Source organism: Myotis yumanensis, unplaced genomic scaffold, assembly GCF_028538775.1.
Source record: "Myotis yumanensis isolate MYYU_CA2020_CCGP unplaced genomic scaffold, mMyoYum1.0.hap1 SCAF_6, whole genome shotgun sequence".
In the NCBI taxonomy this organism is placed as follows: Eukaryota; Metazoa; Chordata; class Mammalia; order Chiroptera; family Vespertilionidae; genus Myotis; species Myotis yumanensis.
In genome coordinates this window covers 92,733,199-92,755,070 of record NW_027223757.1, presented here as the reverse complement: position 1 = coordinate 92,755,070, position 21,872 = coordinate 92,733,199, and the positions used below count along the sequence as shown (strand labels likewise).

The following is a 21,872-nucleotide window of genomic DNA, read 5'->3' as shown; positions in this document are numbered from 1 at the left end:
GGGCGCCCCACCCCCACCCCCACCCCCACCGGAAACATTCCTGAAACATTCCTGAAACCGGGAGGCCGGCCCGCGGTCCCCACCCCGCCTCCACTCTGCTCAGGGTTTTCCTGGAGCCCCCGCCGCCGGCGGGCCCCGTGAGGAGGGGGCTGGGCCGGGGCCTCGGCTGACCGGGGAGGAAGAAAAACATGAGTCACCGCCGTGTGTCATTGGGCCGCATTGCAATTCCCTGCATCACGGGAGGTGTGGACGGCCGCCTCGGGGACCCGGGGCGGGGAGGTGCGCTCCCCGAGGCCCGGCCCGGCCTGCAGGGAGCGCCACGAGCAGCGCCCTTTCTCCTCCCACTGCCCTCCCCGCCATCTTCCCACTTGGGCTTCCTTGTCGGTCGTGCAACAAGTCTTTGTTGAGCCGGCGCCAGGGCGCCCGGCGTGGCGGGGACGGTGTGCGTGGACCCGGTCCCTGCCCTCGAAGCGCTTCCAGGCGGCGACTGGCTCACGCGCCCCGAACTTCACGAAAAGTCACGCGGATGCGGCCGAGCCCACGCGGGAGAGCACGTCTGCGGGCGTCTCCTCGGGTTTACCTGCACCGAGCCCACCGCGTGTTGTGCTTGAAGGATGCACCTTAAGGTTCACTTGCGGCCGCTAATAAATTAAAACTCTGGATTTCACACGTTTCACGTCTGAATTTCACAACATTGATATTTCACCAGGTGGCCACACGCGGGGTTGGCGCTGAAATGTGCACGCGGACACCTGTCCGCCCCGGGGAAGTCTTCCAGCCGCGGATCTGGGCGAAGGGGGCGGCGGGTAGGCCGCGAGCTCACCCGGCGGCGCGTTTCTCTCCACCCCCCGCCCCCGCGGACCCCACAGGCACCACCGTCTCACGTCCGCGCGCCCCGCGGGCGCCAGGCCCCGATGCCCCGAAGAACCCTAGAGGTGATTCTGCCCGGGACAACAGCCCCCGTTCCCGGGAGTGGGACACCCTCCCCCCCACCCCGGGAACCGCTCCTAGACGACCCCTCTGTGCACTCCCCCAGGTTCCCCTTCCGACACGGTGGGGAGTGGGCCGGCACCTCGCCTTCTCAGCCCGCCCCCGGCGCCGGCGCGGGGAACTGCGTGCCCCTCCCCGAAGTCAGCACCCACCCGCGGGGCGGCTGGCGGGCGGCCGCCCTTTTAAATCCCCGGGCTCATTTGCATGGCCCCGCCCCCTCGGTGACACGGCTGGCGCGGGCGGGCCCGTCCCCCCTGCCCCTGGGTCGCTCTTTTTAAGCTCCCCTGAGCCGGGGCTGCGCTCCTCTAATTGGGACTCCGAGCCCGGGCTATTTCTGGCGCTGGCGCGGCTCCAAGAAGGCGTGAGTTCGCGGCCCCTCCGGTGGCTTCTGTTTTTTTTAAATATCTATCATTTAATGAAATTATTTATTGAGGCCGCGCACGGGCCGTGCCTAGCTTCCTGCCCCTCGCCATCCTTCGGGGGAGGGGGGATATTTTTGTCCCCCCGCCTGGATGTGACACCTAAATACCCCGCGGGGGCCTGGGCGGCGAGCACGCGGCGGCGGCGGTCTCTGAGAACCTCTGCTCTCTCCCGGTTTCAGATCCGCATTTGCTACTAGCGGCGGCGGCGGAGCCAGGCCGGTCCTCAGCGCCCAGCACCGTCGCTCCTCGCAGCCGGAGCGCGCACCACAGGCCGGCGGCCGAGCTCGCGGTGAGTCGTCCCCGGGGCCCGCGACAGAGGGGGGCGCCCGCACCCCCGCCGCCCCTCCTGCGAGCCGCCGGGGGCTGCAGCGCGCGCCTCCAGCTTTATTCCCAGGCCGGGACTGCGCGAGCCGCGGGCGGAGGAGGGCCGCGCGGCGCGGGGGCGGGCGGCGGGGCCCGCAGGCGTGGGGGGGGGCGCCCGCACTCCTGCCCCCGCGGCGCGGGCGCCCTGCGGGGGGCGGGGACCCGGGCAAGGCGCGCGGTGGGGGAGGGGGCGCGCGGCTGCGGCGAGCGCGAGTTGTGCACCCGGCGGATCCCGATGCACCTCGCGCCCGCCGCGCCCGGGCCCGGGCCCTGAGTGGGTGGTTGGGGGGGCGGAGAGAGGAACAGGCTGCGGCGCAGCGGGAGAGTGGGGAGCCGGCCGGCCCCCGCAGCCTGGGGAAGTTCTAGAAGTGAGGGGGATGGGCAGGAATCCCGCAATCCGGTCCTGCTCCCGCTCGGCCTTTACCTGGCGCCCCTTCTCGCCAATGAGGCCGGATCGCGGGCCTGGGTTTGGTGTTTCACCCCGACCCCACCTCTGGCCCGGCCCGCGCGCCTCTTCAGCCCCCAGGGCCAGGCCTGCCCTCCACCCCCACAAACTGGTTTCTCTGCTTTGCTGGGCTCTGTTGGAACTAGTCCCTGTGACTCCCCGCTTCCATTTATTTTCCTGGGGCTTTATTTTGCGGGGAGGGCACAGAGGAGGGTGGCTTTCTTCCTCTACCCCGCGCCGGCGCGCGCCAGGTTCCTGCCCCAAGGCGGGCTTGGGTGCCCCCTCTGGCAGGAAGTGGGGCCGGGTGCACCCGCGTGGCGGTGCATGCGGTCGGGGTGCACCGGTTTCCCGCGCCTGCTCGAGCGCCCCTCCCCCCGCGCATTCTGGCCCCTGGTCCCGCCGGTGGACCTGCAACGGCCAAGCGCAGACACTTGCAGAGTCACCCTGGGACTGAGTGTGGAGCCGGGGCCCACAGGGACCTCACCGAGCCGAGCCGCCCAGGCGGGTAAGGAAAGTGGCGGGCTCGGCGGTCGCCGGGAACCTACTCCATCCTGTCCGTCAACTTGCTGTGTGACTTCAGGCAACTTACCAGCTTCTCTGGACGACTCTTTCTGTAAAACAAGGCAGCCCCGTGATGATTTCCTAAGGTCATTCCTGCCAGTTATCTAAGCATTTGTGGAGCACACATTAGGAGCACAGCGTGTGAAGGGGGCAAACTTGAGGACCAAAAGGTCTCAGACGTGGAAGGATTAAGATTGGGCCCTAAAAGTGGCTTTTCTACGACAGGCCTCTGATGTTCAGAAACAGGTGGAAGACTCAGCATTTGTTGGTCCCACCAGAGAGGGCCTCGGGCCTTTATTTAACTCACAGAGGTCTGGATTTGGGGTGGGCGAGTGTGGACTCAGGGGACCCCAGCAGCAAGAGGTAGGAAGAAGCACCAGATGAAACACGAGCTTCCAGGGAGACCCACCGGGATCCCAGCAGGCGGGGCCCAGGCTCTCTGGGATTAGGGTAGAACCCCCTCTCTGAGGGGCCCCGGGCAGACCTCATGTGAGGCCAGTGCTCATTTAGCTGACTAATTTTGATGTTTCGTTTGAAAGGGGGCCTGTGGTGTAATAGAAGATTTTAATCACTGCCTGTAATTACAGAGCAGGCCAAGCCACTGATGAGGGAGCAGGCTAAAGCACCAACCACCTTGTTTAAAGGGTCTCCAAGTATAAAGTATTGTAAAATAGAAGGAATACTGGAAAAGGCCCTGCCGTCTGGAGCACCCCGAAGCTTTGAGGACGGGGCCCCCCAAAAGTCACAAATTGGCAAAATGTTTTCTCACTGGAAATTGTCTGAAGAGGAGAAAAGTCATTTTCAAATGTTTTCGTTCTCGTTTTGTATGAAGACTTCCCATTGTCTAGGCATTTTAAAACTTACCTGGTTTGACCTTTGCAGGGGTCTGGAGAGGTGGGTGAGGCAGATGTCTTACCTTTACCCCATTTCACAGGCCAAGGGGCTTTCAGAAGCCAGTCCTGTGGGCCCAGCCCACCCCTTACCAAGCGCAGCCAGGAATCGGTCCCCACGGAGCTGGGAGAGCCTGGGTTTCCTAATTCAAGTCTCTTGTCTGTAACTCGGGGATAATGACTGGGAGGATTGCGTGTTTTAATTATTGATTTGAGAGAAAGATCAATTAGTTGTGCCATTTATTCTATGCATTCATTGGTTGGTTCTTATATGTGCCCTGACCGGGGAGGGAACCCACCACCTTGGTGTATCAGCACAACACTAACCAGCTGAGCTACCTGGCCAGGGCCTCACTGCCCTTTTTATGTCTCTCGAAGGGGCTCCCAGCAACAGGGTGCAGGTGTCCTTGCGGGGGGAGGTTTGGGGCAAACTCAAATAGTGAGGCTTCTGAGAGGGAACATGCTAAAAAAGGGCCACGCAGCTTTTTAGGGTCAGTCCTGCCAGGGCTCCAGAGGGCCAGCTGGAGAAGCCCCTCCTGTAAGCAGGTATCAAAGGGAAAGATCTCTGATTCCAGGTCGGCAGGATGGGGGTGAGGGAGAGAGGAGACCCACCTTTCAGTTGTGGGCTCCTTTTCCTCCCCCAGCCTTGCCCACTGCAGTTCACCCACCTTCCCAGTCCCCAAATTGTGCCCCATCTTTGAATCCAGGCTTTACCCTGGGAGAGAGCAGAGAGGGACCTTGCTGGGGCCCAGGCACCAGCCCTGGCCTTGTGGTTGGTGTGGAGTGTCAAGGTCGGCCCTGGTAGCCTTAGGTCTTGAACCTCGAGCTTGACAATATTGTCAGCGACGTGTGCAGGGGATTGAAGCTCTGCTGCCAGGTGCCCGGGCTCATTTTCTCTGCTTACCTTTCTTCCCTTGCTCCCTGCGAGCAGGCTTGGTGAAAGGTCAGATGCTGGCTAGAGAGTCCCCCCTCCTGCCCCCTGTGGCGTGAAGACCGCCCCCCACTTCATCTATACCTTTGCCCAGGACAGCCTCCCCCTCAGCCAGGTCTGGGCTGCCTGCGTCTGGGGCCCCGGCCCTGTGAGGGTGGCAGGACAACAAAGAGCCCTTCTGAATAGGAGATAAGGAGTGATTAGGGCAGAGGGCCTAGCTCCTCCCTGTGGCAGCAGCAGGGTGGGCGCCCAGGGGAGCGGGCTGTTTTGCTGCAGTCCACTTGGAGGGTGGGAGGGATGAGGGCGTAGGAGGTGGCTGAAACAGTGTTTTGTTTAAAACCACTTTTCCTGCCTTCAGCATCTCAGCCATCGCTCCTCCACCTGCTTCGTAGAGAAGGGAAGATGAGCGAGTCGAGTTCGAAGTCCAGCCAGCCCTTGGCCTCCAAGCAGGAAAAGGACGGCACTGAGAAGCGAGGGCGGGGCAGGCCGAGAAAGCAGCCCCCGGTGAGTCCTGGGACCGCACTGGTAGGGAGTCAAGTGGGTGTCCAAATCTTTGCCTCGGTTTACCCTTTGGGCTAGGGAGGTACCAGGCATCTTGGCAGGCGAAAGCAGGAACGGGGCGGTGCAGAATCATTGCCATCTGCTTGTCCTCCCCACATGCCTGCACACCCTACACTCACCAACTCGCAGACCCTCCTGAGACCCCAGCAGAAGTGGGGACCAAGCCTCAGTGTCCCTCTGCTCACGCAGGTGTGTCTGCACTGCGGGGGGCCACCTGCTCTAGACCCCTGTGTTTATAGAACAGTAACAGTGAACTCCGGGAACATGAAAGAAAGAGGAGCCTAGGGTTTTTAAGCATGAGATCCACCTCACATCTTGCTGTTGATTTGCTGCTATGAAAGTTTTGGGTCCTTACTGACAGTTTCTGCACTTCCTCATCTCGGGCCAGTAACCAGGGCAGGGCCTCACTGCCAGCGGACCTAGGTAGGCTTCACCCTGGCTCTGTAAAAGGAAATGGAAGCCTAAGAAGTTGAAAATGGTGGCGAGTTGGTTGGTAGAGTGAACCCTGGTGCTGTCCTCCTCCTGGCTTAGAAGGCCAGCCTTGCCCTGTGGGGGGCACCCTGGGAGGCATGGCCAGTGGGTGAAGTCCAGGCTTCCCCTTCCTGAGGGAGAGGAGAGGAGACCGGGGTCAATCCTTCACACGCAGGCCCCCAGCTTCCCGGCAGCGAGGTGGAGAGAGTGGTCTATCTGGACTGGGAGACGTGAGCCAGGAGGAGTCTGGGTGGTGGCATTCAGCTGCCTCTTCAGAGCCTAGCGTGTGGGGGACTCACCCTTGTAGCCTGCCTCCCTATAGTCTGCTTCCCTGGGCCTCCCCACCGCCTGTTACTGGGGTGGGGTCGGGGGTCAGAAAGGGGTGTTAGGTTACTGGACCGTGGTTAGAAGCCACCCACGGGGAACCGTAGCTGCTTGCCTCTGCTGCCTGGCTTCTATGCATTATGCAGCAGCTTTTTATTCCGTCTCGGGCTTATTAAAATTTTAGCGGCAACAATGGCAGGGATCTCTGGGGTTTCTTCTCCCTGGGAGGCACCCTGGAGGGGGCCAGTTTACAGTAGAGGCTGGGGGCTCCCTCCAAGGGAGACATCCTTTCTGCTCTTCTGCCTCCCAGAAGTGCCCGGCATGCATTACCCGAAAGGGTGGGCAGTGATTGTGGCTCAGGACGAGACATCCTTCATTTAATTTTGATGATAACCCTTTACAAAGGAGGAAAGTGGGGCTCGGCATTAAGGGTCTTCCCCGAGATGTTGGGGATTAGTTGGTGGCAGAGCTGCCCTGTCTGTCGGCCCCCAGGACACCTTTCCCAGGGTCTTGTCACAGGGAAGGGCCTTTGCAAAAGGTGGTCAAACAGCTGAATCCCAACCACTTGTCCCGCCATTGTGGGCTCTTGGCCGAGGTGATGGCTCGCAGACTTAAGTCTGGTTGGGGTGGGGCAGAGGCCTCCATCGTCTGAAAGGGGTGGGACGACGGGTGGCATCTGTGTCTAACTGCCTCTGTCTTTGCAGAAGGAGCCCAGCGAAGTGCCAACACCTAAGAGACCTCGGGGCAGACCAAAGGGGAGCAAAAACAAGGGCGCTGCCAAGACCCGGGTGAGGCTTGGGGGCGGTGTGGCCTCCTGGTGCACGAAAGGGGAGACCTGGGGGAGGGGGCTCATCCCGAGTCAGTCCCTCTGCCTGGGCTGTGGTGGCAGGCAGTGGGTCTGTGCTAATGGGGAAAGCAGGGTGATGACTGAGGTCTCACTTCTGCGCCTTGGGCCTGCCCAGGACAATGGGGAAATCAAGTCAGAGGTCCGACAGCATTCCTGGCCTGGAGAAAGGAGAGCTGGGCACAGTGAAGGGGCAGCCCCACCAGCCCCTGGGCTGAAATGTCACTTCTATCCTGGGGTCCCCTGGATCTGGGGGTGAGGGGCAGGGAAGGCCAGCTTCCCAGCGGCATCAAGCTTTCAGAGAAGTTGTTTTGTTTTTTATTTTATTTTTTCTAAGACACGACTCATATCCTCTGAGTCATGGGAGGAGGAGGGAGTGGGGGGCGTGTGTGTATATTGAGGGGGGCAATGTGGCAGCCAGTCATCACCAGCTGGACCAGCTGGGGTGGGCCTGTGGTTGGGGTGAGATTCCTGGGCTGCCCTGAGCAGAGGAGGGCAGCTCTGTCCTCTGCTTCCCACCGTTACTGGGTGAGCACTGTCAGGGACGTTTTTGACTTAGTGGGTTTTTTCTCTGCCATCTAGAAAACCACCACGACTCCAGGGAGGAAACCAAGGGGCAGACCCAAAAAACTGGTAGGTGAAGGGGGTACGGGGTTGGCCCCTCTGGGTGGGTGCTGAGAAGTGGGTGAGGCCTACCTGATCTTGTGCACCCACCATGGAAAAACGGCTCTCCCTGACCTGCTGGGCCAGGGATGGTGGCTGCCACACTTGGCCCCGGCCCGGCTCCTGGCACCTCGTTTAAAGGGCTGTGTCCATGAGAAGTGCGGGGTCCCAGGTACAGAACAGACCCTTGCCCTGCACTAGTGGAGGCTGTCTCTGCTTCTAGGGGGGATCTTGGCGGTCCTCTAAACTGTCCCCCATTATAGAAATGAGGAAAGGCCTTCACAGGGGGAAGGAGTGCGGTGTGCCTTTGCTCTGATCCTGGGGAGGAGGAAGCAGCAGCAAAGAGCTCAGCGCTGGGAGGGGTCAGTGCTGGGAGGGAGCTGAGGTGTGATCCCACCTGGAGGCACCTTTCATTTCTGGGCCCCCCAGAGAGCTGGTGGTGGAAGTAGGTTTGCCGAGTCAGGAGACTGCCTCTAGGGGGCTCCCCTGAGTTAGCCTCCCCAGCCTTCCTGTTCCCAGCCCTTCCCTATCCCCAGTCTGCTCCCTGAACTCCCTGAGGCATTCATTCCTCGAGCTGAGCCACTACCACCAGGGCTGGGGGGCCTGGGGTGGGGGGGTGCTGGCTGGGCCCCAGGAGTGAGTAACAGGAAACAAGTTGTTTTGGAGTTTGTGCCTGGCACGGGGGCCGCAGCCCGTGGTGTCCCGACATTCCCGCCCCGTGAGTGAGCCCCTGCGCCACACACTTCCCCTTCCTCCCCACCCTGGCCTGGGGTCAGCCTGCGGCTGCGGCCACTGCCCCGCAGCCCAGCAGCTGCCCTGTGTGCCAAGACCACCTGGCTCCCCTGCACCCTCCACCACCCCTGCCCGTTTCCTCTCCCTGGCTGCTGCCTCCCCTCCCCAGCCAGTCACTCCTCACTTCCTTCAGCATCAATGCTGCTCTTCTGGGTTCTGCCCAGTCCCCCACTGTGGGCCCCGGGGCAAGGGAGGATGGCTGTGAGAGCAGCATGTGTGGTTTTTTTCCCTCCTTTTAAATTCTTCCTTTTTTATGAATGAAACTGGGCTGTGGAGGTTGCTGAGTCACCCACACACTCAGCCCTGACTCATCCCCCTTCTGGAGAGCCAGGGAGGGGGTGGGGGCAGCAGGCCTGAGTTCCCTCCCCCACAGCTGGGGGTGGAGGAGGAGAAGGGCCAGGCCTGGCCCCCGTGCTGATGGCCCTGCCTGTCCACCTCACAGGAGAAGGAGGAAGAAGAGGGCATCTCGCAGGAGTCCTCCGAGGAGGAGCAGTGACCGGGCCACCTGCTTCCTCACTGAGGAGCCGTTTCCTTCTGGGACTGGACAGCTCCGCTCCCACTGCCCCCGCCCCCTCCCCCGGCCACCACCACCCACCTGCGCCCGCCTGCACCGCCACACTACACAGCACACCAGCCGGGCCCTGGCGGCCCGAGTGGGGAACAGTTTTCCTCTGGTCTCGGTTCCCAGCACCCCCTCACCCCCACGTGCATTCCCCCGGCCTCCTGACAAAGCTGACGTCCCACTTAGCCGCACCCCATGCCTGCTGCGTCCCTGCTCCCTGGGTGGTGGGGGCATTGCTGACTGGGCTCCTGGTTTAGGGGGTCCCTTCCCCACTCTTACCTCTGGCTTCCCATTAGGGGGCCTGGGAGGGCTCCCCTGGCCTTAAAGGGGCCTGAGCCCCATCTCACTCTGACATGCCCGCTCCACTGTCCTGGCAGCAGCACCTGTGGCCATGGATAGGGCTGTTTGGCCCCAAGATGACCCAACAAACCTGTGTCTCACCAGGTGCGGCTCACACCCCCTTTCCTTCCTTCCACGAGGTGCCTAGCCCTGCACTAGGTTGAACAGCGCCCCCCTGGGGCACAGGAGGGAAGGCAGGAGGGGTGTGAGCCCCTGGCTCCATCTGCTTCCACTCTAGGCCTCCGGTTTCCTCCCCCTCACATGCGCACTAACAAGGAGCTAGCCTTGCCCACTCCCACCCCCCGCTCCTCCCCACCCCCCAAGGTTCTGGTTCCATCTTTCCTCTGTTCACAAACTACCTCTGGACAGTTGTGTTGTTTTTTGTTCCATGTTTCATTCTTAGACATCTGTCATTGCTGCTGCTACCAGCGCCAAATGTTCATCCTCACTGCCTCCTGTTCTGCCCACACTCCCCTCCAAGATGCTCTTGGGAAGGAGCCAGGGGCAAAGCAGGCTGGGAATCGACTGCCCCAGTCCCAGGGAAGTGGGGGCTCTGCCCCTAGGATGCTGCAGCTGAGTGAGCGGGGGCCTGTGTTGACAGCAGAGAGTGTAGGGCCACCTTCTCCCCGTTCTGCCGGGGAGGAGGTAGCCATGATTTGTCCCAGCCTGGGCCCCTCCCTCTGGTTTCCTACTTGCAGTTACTTGAATAAAAATATATCCTTTTCTGGACTGGAGTCTCTGTAGGTGGGTGCCTGGAGCAGGTGAAGGTGGAAACCAAGAACCTGTTGGTGGGGGTGGCTTTGGAGCTGCCCTGCCCAGCTCTTGAGGGTGGAGGCAAAGCAGTCACCACAGGGGAGGTAATTTAAGGCCCTTGGAGAAATCACACCTCTAACGACAAAACATTTTATTTACAAAATATGTATACTGAAGACTATACATCAGGCCCTGTCACCATGGGAAGCTCCCAAGCCAAGTCAGGGAGGGCTAAAGGGGCCCACAGGACAAAGCTGCCCACACCAAGAGGAAAAACCCCTGGGCCTGGGAGCAGGCTCAGCCCACAAAGGACTACAGACGGAGGGGGATGGGTAGGAGTGGAGACCCAGTGCCCAGCAGGGGGCTTGGCGGGCAGGTGGGAGGGGAAGCAGCAGTCGGCAGGACCCCATGGTTCTGAAGGGGAGGGTGTCAGGTCTTGACGTCCAGCAAGGGCATCCGCTTGTGCTGGTAGCCACCCTGCCAGCCGTGCACCACCTGGGGGGAGACCACCCTTGGCTCAGGCCCCTGCTAGAGAGGTCTCACTGCTCATCAGTCCAAATGGGGAGGGCTGAGGGCAGAACCAGGCTCTGGTTTCTGGGGTGAGTGCATGTGAGCGCAGAGCAGACCCCCCCTCTGCTGGCTCCGTCCTACCTTCGGGTCTCCCACGTCAGAGAGCAGCTCCTGCTCAGCCTCGTGCAGCTCCTCAGCGGGGTCATAGCTGTACATGGGGAGCAGGTGATGGCGAAGCCTGTCCACCCTGGGGAGCAGGGGAGGGGGCTCAGCCCAGGGGCCACCCCCTTTACACATCTGACCGCCCTGTCTCCACTCCCCCAGGCTCTGGGACAAAGGGGCCTCTCCCAGCGGGTGAGCTGAGCCTGGGCAGGAAAACCTAACAATGGGGTGCAGGGATTGCAGGCCAAGGGCCATCTTACAGGGTGCAGGGAACTCTGGTCCTATGAGAAGAAATTTAAGCCAAATGTGGGGAGGTAGTGCTGGGGGCGGGGACACTCACCGCTTCTTCTTCTGGACATACATTACCTAGAACAGAGACAGCACTGTGGAGGCTGGGAGACCTGGACAGCCCACCCACCTCCACACCCAACTGCAGAACAGCTTGGGATGCTGTGTGCAGACGACCTGGCCCACCCAGCCCTGCTTCGCAAAGGTGTGGGTATATGTGCGGATGAGGGGGCTCCTTACCACGGCCACCACCACCCCGATCAGGGTGATGAGGAAGAAAGGGCCCAACACATAGCCCACCATCGAGTCGCTGTTGGCCTGGGGGGCATTGGGCACTGTGGTGTTACTCATGACATCAGCAGTTGGAGGACTGTGTAGTCAGCATGGGCAGTGCCTCGGGAGGGCGCCTCCACTGGGCTCCCTGAGGAGGAGGAAGGGAGGTTATCAATTGCAGCCCGAGTGACACCCAGCCCCTGGAGTCCTCCCCAAGAGCTGGTGATATAGGAAAACTTGGGCCAGGCACGGGGACAAGGAATCCTCCAGGTACCCTAACCTCCCAATGACTCTCAGCAAGTCCTGGGTGTAAAGGGGCACCTAGGGGAGGCCCAGATCCAGGGACTTAGTTCTGCCCAGCTCCGACCCCCACCCCCCCACCCAATTAGGGTGGGGCCCAGCTCAGGTGCAGGCCAAACATTTGCAATTCTAAACTGGGGAAAGATTAGACATAGGTTCCCAGCTCCTGCCCCGATCTCCTGGGGTGCTGGGCTGCCAGCACCTATCCAGTGAAGCAAAATGGGGAAATCAGGTAAAACTATGAGGGTCCTGCACGGTGGCCCAGGGGTGAGGTAGGCGCACTGGATCTCAGTCCTGATCCAGTCCCCACTCTTCAGGCTACGGTATAGGCTGTACGTGTCCTCCTCGTCCCTGGTGTCGCTCCAGACATACAGCCTGGACATCGTCTTCCTTGTGTCTCCTGCCCGGGTGGACACAAGTTGTCAGGGCTGGGCTGCATCCCCCCCGCGCCCCCCCCCCCCCCCCCCCCCCGCCTCTGGTCACCACCCAGGTCTCTGCCCAGGTCCCTATCCTCCTAGCCTGAGCTGACAGGCAGGAGAGGGTCAGCTCCCATGGACAGATGCAAGGAGACCGTCCTGGGGCGGCTGCACACAGGTGCCCCACGGTCCCTGACCCGGGTTCGCCTGGGTCTCCACCCGGGGCACGGTGTGAACTACCCGCCCCGGTGTTCGTGGGGTCAGATTGCTTAGTCGCACGCACATCGTCGAGAACACAGTGTCAGGCCGTTCCCAGGGCTCTGGGAGGCTCAGGCCGGGGGAGGGAGGCTCGGAAAGAGCGCAGAGGGGCCCCGGCATCCTGGAACCCCGGAACCCCGAGGCGTGGACCCGTGCCAGCGCTCTGCAGCCCATCCGACCGGCCATGCCTTACCTCCCGGCGCTGCAGCCCCGACAGGAACGCCCTCGCTTGGCTCCCGGGCCCCGGAAGAAGCTGGAGGCGCGTGATCAAAGGACCCGGGGAAAGGGGCGGGGCCTCAGGTTCGGAGCGCAGCCAATCCGGCGGCGTGGGGGCGGGGACGGAGCGGGTTGCAGGGCCCACCCCGCGGCGGCAGGGGGCGGCCGAGGGCTGCGCAGCGGGGGGAGGAGAGTGCGCGGGAGGGGGCGGGGCGCGCGGTTTCCCGGCGTGCCCCGGGGCGGACCTCGTGGAGCGCCCAGGCTCGGGACTCCCCTTCCCGGCGAGGCCTGGCGTGCTCGCTCCTCCCCTCGCTGGGACCCAGGTCTGGAGCCGAGCCGCCTCTAACGCTGAGCTCGTGCGTTGGCGATCGGGGCACGTCCCTCCCGGCGGCGCCCTGCCCCGGGCGATCGGCCTCCATTAGCAGGTGGCGTCCTCCACGCCCGGCACGGACCTACCCCACTGCCCGCGCCGCAGTCGTAAGGTCTGTAACCGGCTGCAGCGATGTGTCAGGAGGCAGCACACGGCGCCTTGCACCTTAACTTCTCAGGCCACCTCTCGGGGGGCGGGGCACATGTGGGGGGGCGGGGTGCCACCCTGGTTACAGCTGCCTGCTGAGTAGGCAAGCTTGGCTGATCATGGAAATGTCACACACCTGCCGGATAAATCTCAGAAGATTGGTGTATTTTTACCAGTGTCAGTATTCTGGTTGTTACACCATAGTTTTGCCAAAGTTGTTATTGGGAGCATCGTCCTGTACCCCAAAAGGGTTGCGGGTTCGACCCCGCTCGGGGCGTGTAGGGGAGGCAGTCGATCCATGTTTCTCTCCTTCCTCCTCCTCCCTCTAAAATCAATAAAAACATATCCTCCGGTGAGAGTTTTTTTTTTTTTTTTTTAAATCATTGGGAGAAGTAGGCAAAGTGTACAAGGGGGATCTCTGTTATTTCTTACATCATGCAGGTGAATCCGCAGTTACCTCACGTGTGTGTGGTTTTGCACCAGCCCCCCCCCCGCCCAGGATCACACAACTGGGGAAACTCCAGACGGGCCGGTGATGGAAACCTCCTAAGAACATAAAGGTTGTTGCAGTTGAACCAGGCCGAGATCCTCCTCCTGGGTCCTCAGGTGCCACTGGAGGTACAGGGAGGGCCTGGGACCCCCTATTTTTAAAAAATATATTTTTATTGATCTCAGAGAGGAAGGAAGAGGGAGAGATAGAAACATCAATGAGAGGATCACTGATTGGCTGTCCCCCCGCACGCCCCCCACTGGGGATCAAGCCCCCAACCTGGGCATATGCCCATATGCCCCTGACCGAACAAACCCAGGACCCTTCAGTCCACAGGCCAACGCTCTATCCACTGAGCCACACCGGGTAGGGCATGGGTCACCCTGTTTGTGCCAGAGGCAGCCAATGGCATGGACATAGCGAAGCCACTGGGTCTGATCTCACCTGTCTCCGAAGGCCCTTCCAGGGAAGGTTGGATGCTCCCACTGAGAACCAGTTGTAGGTGGGGACGTTGGCCTCTTGCCTCCAGATGCCACCACCTGACTGTGGTGGGGACTCGGATAAAGGGAAAGGAACCAAAGAAACGCCTGTGTTCGGAGGCTCCCGGGAGGTTTCCTGGCGTTCTCAGCCTTTTGAGTCTGAAGAGTAGGGAGACCATGCGGAGGGGGGAGGCCACCTCCCCAGGCAAGGCCTGCCTCACACTGGAAGGCAGTGGGGATCAATGGATAGGTTTCGTTTTTTTTTTTTTTTTAATAAATCTTTATTGTTCAGATTATTACATTTGTTCCTCTTTTTTCCCCCCATAACTCCCCTCATTCCAGCTCCCACCCCACCCTCCACCCTCACTCCCCACCCACTGAGTTCATCCATAGGTGCATGATTTTTGTCCAGTCACTTCCCGCATCTCCCACACCCCTTTTCCCCCAAGAATAGTCAGTCCATTCCCTTTCTATGTCCCTGATTCATTATAGTCACCAGTTCATTCTGTACATCAGGTTATTTATTCACTTGATTCTTAGATTCATTTGTTGATAGATGCATATTTGTTGTTCATAATTTGTATCTTTACCTTTTTCTTCTTCTTCCTCTTCTTAAAGGAAACCTTTCAGCATTTCGTATAATACTGGTTTGGTGGTGATGAACTCCTTTAGTTTTTCCTTATCTGTGAAGCTCTTTATCTGACCTTCAATTCTGAATGATAGCTTTGCTGGATAAAGTAATCTTGGTTGTAGGTTCTTGGTATTCAGCACTTTGAATATTTCTTGCCATTCCCTTCTGGCCTGCAAAGTTTCTGTTGAGAAATCAGCTGACAGTCGTATGGGTATTCCCTTGTAGGTAATTGAGCCTCTTTCTCTTGCTGCTTTTAAGATTTTCTCTTTGTCTTTTGCTCTTGGCATTTTAATGATGATGTGTCTTGGTGTGGTCCTCTTTGGATTCCTTTTGTTTGGGGTTCTCTGCGCTTCTTGGACCTGTAAGTCCATTTCTTTCTCCAGGTGGGGGAAGTTTTCTGCCATTATTTCTTGAAATAGGTTTTCAATATCTTGCTGTCTCTCATCTTCTGGCACTCCAATAATTCTGATATTAGACCGCTTAAAGCTGTCCCAGAGGCTCCTTACACTATCTTCACACTTTCGGATTCTTTTTTCATTTTGTTTTTCCAATTGGGTGTTTTTTGTCGAATCTTTGGTTTGATTCTTGTGCTCCTCTGGTCTGCTATTGGGTATAATATTCTTTATTTCAGTCCGTGTATGCTTATTTTCTAATTTCTTTATCGTAGCATCGAGGGTCTCATTAGTTTTCGTGAGGCTCTGCACAAATTTATGGCAAGCCCTCAAAATTTCGATTCTTAGCTCCATATCCTCCATTTCTGTCATGTTTTTTTGTCTCCGCATCTTTTATGCTTTCTTGGTGCACCCCCTTGTGGTCTCTGTGCGCAGTCTTGTTCTAGCCAAGCCTTAATTGTTGTAGTTAACACTAGAGGGATTTGACCACCAGGCCGACTGGCTGTGGAAATCAGCTGTGGGAAAACTTCAGTCCTCAGGGGAGGCGCTAGTCCAGCCCTTGCGTGAGGCAATCGGCAAATGGCTGTGCGCAGGGTTTGGGCGGGGCGGGCTCAACAGGGCGGGGGGAGGGAGCAGCTATGGCCGCTCTCAGTCCGTCCCCAGGGGCTCTGCCTCTCTGTCCCAGCAATCGCTGCAAACCTCGGAGGGGCCGTAGCCAGACAGTCCCGCTTCTCCCGTTTGAGTCTGGGTCCCTAGAGACTCGCCCTGATCTGGAGCCCAGAGTCTGAGACTCACTCCTGATTGAAAATGACAACCGCGCCCTCAGCTGCCAGCCCGCTTTGCGCGCGCACCCTCACCACCGCACCACCGTACCTTTAAATTTTCTACACTGCGCCTCCGCTGAGCGTCGGAATGCTGTTGTTTTTGCTTCTAGTTGAAGAGACTCTCCTCAGCCAGCCTTCCCGTGGTTCTGGTTGATGTCCGCTCCGACTTTTAGTTGTATTTTTGAAGTGGTTGTCCACGGCGGCAGTCTCCGGTGTTTACCTATGCCGCCATCTTCCCGGAAGTCAGCTAGGTTTCGTTTTTTAAAATTTATTTTTCCACAGTATCTTGTTAACCATTTCTTTATCAAGAGAACTATTCCTTAGCTCAGATATCCCTGTTTCATATTCAGGAGCACAGCTCAGTGACAAACTCCCATGGAATTCAACCCAAAGAAATTCCTTACATTCCAAGGTCACGTTGCACTCTGAGAGATGCCAGCCTTCTTCATCTCCTCAAACTCTTCCCTGGAATTACAGTTCCTGTGGGAATCTGCAAGTGCCTTCTTTCTTGGTTCCCCCACAGCAAACTCACAGAAAGCTGCAACCCCCAGGGACACAATGGTGGTTCCAACAACATGAAATCACAGACTCGTGGCCGGGAGGCCACATATCGGAGGTCTTGTCAAAGCCCTGGAAGTGTCACTGGACAGGGCCCTGGCCCTGAGCTAGTCTCTCTAGGACCAGCGGTTCTGGACTTCAGGAAAAATGTCACACCACCCGTCCAGGTGACTGTGAGGGCATGCTAATTAAATCCGGGACGGAGAGAAACAGGAAGGGCTTAGGACAGAGGCAGCCACCAGGGAGCTAGGCTGGGCGGCCCTAGCTCTCTGGGAAGTCAGAGAAAAGGGCCTTGGGGACAGGCTTAGGGGATTAGCCTGGGATGAGCTGCTGCTGGGATGAGCTGCTCCTAAACTCTGAATCCTAGAGTTTAGGAGATTCGTGCCTGTGGGGGAAGAAGAGGGCGAAGGGAAGGCTAGGGCCTGCTCCCAGGAGGGGAGTGCACACTGCATCCTTTGCCTGGAGCCTTTTATCTCTCTCTTGCAGGCAGGAATCTTAGGGGAGGGTTACAGCAGAATATTCATCAATTTTCCAGGTGTGTGTGGGGTTTTGTGTTGTTAATCCTCACCCAAGGAAATTGATTTTTAGAGAGAATGGAAGCTAGGGAGAGAGACAGAGAAACATCGATGTCTCATGTCGATTGGTTGCATGCCCACGAGTTGAGCCTGCAACCTAGATACATGCCTTTGACCAGGATCAAACCTGGATCGATCCAGGATAGAGCTTTAGTCCATGGGCTGACGCTCTAGCCACTGAGCCAAACCAGCTAGGGCTCCAGTTGTGGTTTCTTTTGTTTTGTTTTGTTCACATTCACAGTATTTATTTAAAAATAAAGTCCCCCTATAAGTGGACCCACACAGTTCTAACCTGTGCTATTCAAAAGCCGACTGTACTTCAAAATAGCAATTTGTGCTGTTACTCAGAATTATTTCTTTTTAAAAAATCTTAATTGTTGGAAGTATTACATGTCTCCCTATTTCCCCCACCGACCCCCTCCAGCCCCTGCCCGCCACCCCAGGCCCTTTCCAACCTGCTGTCTGCATTCATGGGTCCTGCATATATGCATACAAGGTCTTTGGATGATTACCTCCCACCCACCCACCTTCTGCTGCCTTCCCTCCGAGATTCCGCATTCTGTTCCACGCTTCCATGTCTCTGCATCCACTCTGCTCATCAGTTTATCTTGTTGATTAGATTCCATATATGATTGAGATCATGTGATACTTGTCTTTCTCTGACTGACTTATTTCACTTAGCGTGATACTCTCCAGGTCCCTCCATGCTGTCTCATAGAGTAAGAGATTTTTCTTTTTTTATTGTTGCATAGTATTCCATGGCATAAATGTACCACAGCTTTTTTATACACTCATCTAGTGAAGGGCACTTGGGCTGTTTCCAGATCTCAGCTATTGTAAATTGTGCTGCTATGAACATAGGGATATATACATTCTTTCTGATTGGTGTTTTGGGTTTCTTAGGATATATTCCTAGACGTGGGATCACTGGGTCAAATGGCAGTTCCATTTTTAATTTTTTGAGGAAACTCCATACTGTTTTCCATAATGGTTGCACCAATCTGCATTCCCACTAGCAGTGCACGAGGGTTCCCTTTTCTGCACATCCTTGCCAGCACTTGTCATTTGTTGATTTGTTGATGGTAGCCATTCTGACAGGTGTGAGGTGATACCTCATTGTCATTTTAATTTGCATCTCTCTGATGATTAGTGACTTTCATCATTTTTTCATATGTCTCTTGGCCATCTGTATGTCCACTTTGGAGAAGTGTGTATTTAGGTCCTTTGCCCATTTTTTAATTGGATTGTTTATCTTCCTTTTGTTAAGTTGTATGAGCTCCTTATATATTTTGGATATTAACCCTTTATCAGATGTATCATCGCCAAATACGTTCTCCCATACAGTGGGATCCCTTTTTGTTTTGTTGATGGTTTCTTTTGCTGTGAAGAAGCTTTATATTTTGATGTCCCATTTGTTTATTTTCTCCTTAGTTTCCTTTGCCCCAGATGTATCCATAAACATATTGCTACGAGAGTTGTCTGAGATTTTGCTGCCCATGGTTTCTTCTAGGATTTGTATGGTTTCCCAACTTACATTTAGGACTTTTATCCATTTTGAGTTTATTCTTGTGTATAGTGTAAGTTGGTGATCTAGTTTCATTTTTTTGCATGTATCAGTCCAATTTTCTCAGCACCATTTACTGAAGAGACTGTCTTGACTCTATTGTATGCTCTTGGCTCCTTTGTAACTATTAGTGAGCATAATGTCTTGGGTTGGTTTTCTGGGTTCTCTATTCTGTTCCATTGATCTATATGCCTGTTCTTGTGCCAGTACCAGGCTATTTTCAGTACAGTGGCTTTGTAGTATAACTTGATATCTGGTATTGTGATTCCTCCAACTTTGTTCTTCTTTCTCGAGATTGCTGCAGCTATATTGAGTGCTTACCTGTTTACCAGGGTTATGTCCTCTTGTTGGACTGATCCCTTGAGTATTATGTAGTGACCTTTGTTGTCTCTTGTGATGGCCTTCATTTTGAAGTCTATTTTGTCAGGTATGAATATTGCTACTCCAGCTTTTTTTTCTTTTCCATTTGTATGGAAAATTTTTTCCATCCCTTCACTCTCATCCTCTGTGAGTCTTTCGTCCTGAAGTGGGTGTCTTGTAGACAACATATAGTAGGGTCATATTTTTGTATCCATTCAGCTATCCTATGTCTTTTGATTGGGGCATTTGATCGATTTACATTTAAGGTTATTATCGATAGGTACTTACTGCCATTTTAATTCTGTATCCCTAGGTTTCTCTCTCTATTTCTTCTCCTCATTATAGCAGTCCCTTTAGCATTTCTTGTAATGCTGGCTTGGTGGTGATGTCCTCCTTTAGCCTTTTATTTATTTATGTATGTATGTATGTATGTATGTATTTATTTATTTTGTCTTGGAAGCTCTTTATTTCACCATCTATTTTGAATGATAGATTTGCTGGATATAGTAATCTTGGCTTCAGGTTCTTGCTTTCCATTACCTTGAGTACTTCATGCCATTCCCTTCTGGCCTGTAGAGTTTCTGATGAGAAATCAGTTGTCAGCCTTATGGGGGTTCCTCTGTAGGTAATAATTTGCTTTTCTCTTGCTGCCTTTAAGATTCTCTCTTTGCTTTAATTTTTGGTATTTTAATTATGATGTGTCTGGGCATGGGCCAATTTGGGCTCTTCTTACTTGGGACTCTCTGTGCCTCCTGAACTTGTGTGACTTTTTCCTTCACCGGGTTAGAGAACTTTTCTGCCATTCTTTCTTTTTTAAAAAAATTTTTAAATTTTTATTTTTTAATCTTTATTGTTCAGATTATTACAGTTTTTCCTCCCTCCCCCCCCCCCATAGCTCTCCTCCACCCGGTTCCCACCCTACCCTCTGCCCTTACCCCCCACCCCACTGTCCTCATCCATAGGTGTACGATTTTTGTCCAGTCTCTTCCCGCACCCCCACACCCCTTTCCCCCAAGAATTGTCAGTTCACTCCCTTTCTATGCCCCTGAATCTATTATATTCACCAGTTTATTCTGTTCATCAGATTTTTATTCACTTGATTTTTAAATTCACTTGTTGATAGATATGTATTTGTTGTTCATAATTTTTATCTTTACCTTTTTCTTCTCTTCCTCTTCTTAAAGAATATCTTTCAGCATTTCATATAATACTGGTTTTTTTTTTTTTTTGGTAGGTAATTCAATTCTTTATTAAGGAAATTCGATTCTTTTGTTACAACTTTAGATTTGTGCTAGCAAACATTTAACATGGGGATGGGGAGGGGAAACCAAGAACAACCCACACCACATATAAAGCTGGTTAGCTTTTTCTTATCTGTGAAGCTCTTTATGTGACCTTCAATTCTGAATGATAGCTTTGCTGGGTAGAGTAATCTTGGTTGTAGGTTCTTGGTATTCATCACTTTGAATATTTCTTGCCACTCCCTTCTGGCCTGCATAGTTTCTGTTGAGAAATAAGCTGACAATCGTATGGCCATTATTTCTTCAAACATGGTCTCTATTCCTTCGTCCCTTTCTGTCTCTTCTGGCACACATACTATGCGAATATTGTTACTTTTCTTCTTGTCCCATTGGCCCTTTAAGCTGTCCTCCTGTTTTTTAATTGTTTTTTTCTTTATGGTTCTCTGATTGAGTGAGTTTTTCAACCCTGTCTTCTAATCCACTGATTCTATACTCAGCTTCCCTTAATCTGCTGTGTATTTCTTCTAATGTGTTCTTTATTTGTGCCATGTCATTCTCTTTTTATGTTTTCATAGTTACTATATTTTTTGTCATGATTTTGAGCATCTTCACCATCATTATTTTAAACTCTATATCAGATAAATTTGTTACCTCCATTTCATTTAGCTCTTCTTCTGGAGAATTCTCTTGTTCTTTTATTTGGGGATTGTTTCTTTGTCTCCTCATTTTGGCTGCTTATTTGGGTTTGTGAATATGTATTAGGTAGATCTGCTATGCCTCTCAATCTCTAGTGCAGGACAGTGTCAAATGCTGTTTCTGACTAATTGGATCCGGCAATGACTAAAAGCCTCCAGAGACCACCTCTGCCTACAGACAGATAGGAGTCTGTCTTGAACAGCCTTCAGGTAATCATCCACAGGTGTGGTGAGAGTTATTACAATAGGGTGGGGCAATTGCTTCTGCTAGGAGGCTAATTGTTATTCGTAGTCTCTTAATGGGCCTCAGAAATTTCTCACCATGGGGCAAGTTGTTTTCTAATAGGGTGGGTCAACTGTCTTCCTCCCAGGAAAAGCCACCTATATAGCAAATGTCTGAGAAAGATGACCTCCACAATGTGAGGGAATGACTCAGCACAAACTGGAGCATCTGCCTTCTGAGCTCTAACCCAAGAGCTCCAGGCCACTCTGCCCTCCCTCTGCTGGAGCACAAGGTGCATGGCTCCACAGAGAATTTTGTGCATTGGCCCTTTAAGAGGGTGCCTGCATTTCCAGCATCTCTCCCTGGCAGACAGCAACCCCATTGCTTTTCACAGCCAGATGTTATGTGGGTATCCTTCTCAGTTCTGGTGCTCTCTGCTGGGGGTTCCAGCTTTGGATTAGGCCCCAGAGTTTTCAGTGTTAACTCCCCACAGTCAGGATAGCTCTCCGGAACTTCAGTTGCTGTCTGTGGGAGCCCAGCCAGCCCTTTTGCACCTCTGTCCCTCCTACCAGTCTCTATGCGGTCTCCACTTTCCATCCTCAGTTATCAGGGTTCTCTCCAGTGAGTCTTCTGTTGATTGTCAGGAAGTTTTTCTATATTTTAGTTGTAATTCCAGTTTGGTCCTGGGAGCCTGCCCTGCAGCATCCACTTACTTGGCCATTACATCCATTTTTAATCCCAGGGGTGGTTTTTGAGGGTCATGGTCTCTATTGATTTTTCAGTGCCAGGGCAGGAGGTCGTTAGTCATTGCAGCTGGTCCTGATGTCACCCACATGATTTTGCTGCTTTTCTGGGCCTGGAACTGAAATACAACTGAGGCCTAGAGGTTATGTCTAAGGAGATGATTTTCTGCATTTGTTATAAATTGCTCTGCCAGTTTGTTCAGTTATTTGTCTCAGTTTCTCCATTCCACGTGTCCTGGCTTACTG

General features: G+C 54.9%; 2 protein-coding genes across 5 annotated transcripts; one reads left to right on the top strand and one right to left on the bottom strand.

Annotated features, from left to right (window-relative positions):
- Positions 1-1,245: 1,245 nt before the first annotated feature.
- Positions 1,246-9,887, top strand: HMGA1 (high mobility group AT-hook 1). The gene is made up of 6 exons (XM_070418738.1): positions 1,246-1,351; positions 1,592-1,701; positions 4,961-5,106; positions 6,663-6,746; positions 7,385-7,435; positions 8,700-9,887. The coding sequence occupies exons 3-6, from the start codon at positions 5,005-5,007 to the stop codon at positions 8,751-8,753; spliced, it is 291 nt and encodes a 96-aa protein (XP_070274839.1). The 5' UTR covers positions 1,246-1,351; positions 1,592-1,701; positions 4,961-5,004; the 3' UTR covers positions 8,754-9,887.
- A 158-nt stretch (positions 9,888-10,045) lies between these two features.
- Positions 10,046-12,875, bottom strand: SMIM29 (small integral membrane protein 29). Of its 4 annotated transcripts, XM_070419429.1 has the most exons (6): positions 12,312-12,417; positions 11,727-11,844; positions 11,112-11,292; positions 10,924-10,949; positions 10,563-10,668; positions 10,046-10,406 (listed from the first exon to the last, which is right to left on the bottom strand). In XM_070419429.1, the coding sequence occupies exons 3-6, from the start codon at positions 11,220-11,222 to the stop codon at positions 10,341-10,343; spliced, it is 309 nt and encodes a 102-aa protein (XP_070275530.1). In that variant the 5' UTR covers positions 11,223-11,292; positions 11,727-11,844; positions 12,312-12,417; the 3' UTR covers positions 10,046-10,340. The 4 variants fall into 4 exon arrangements, with proteins under 4 accessions (XP_070275530.1, XP_070275533.1, XP_070275531.1 ...); XM_070419432.1 differs by lacking the exons at positions 11,727-11,844; positions 12,312-12,417 and adding an exon at positions 12,791-12,875; XM_070419430.1 differs by lacking the exon at positions 11,727-11,844 and having other exon boundaries at positions 12,312-12,397.
- Between the last annotated feature and the right edge of the window lie 8,997 nt (positions 12,876-21,872).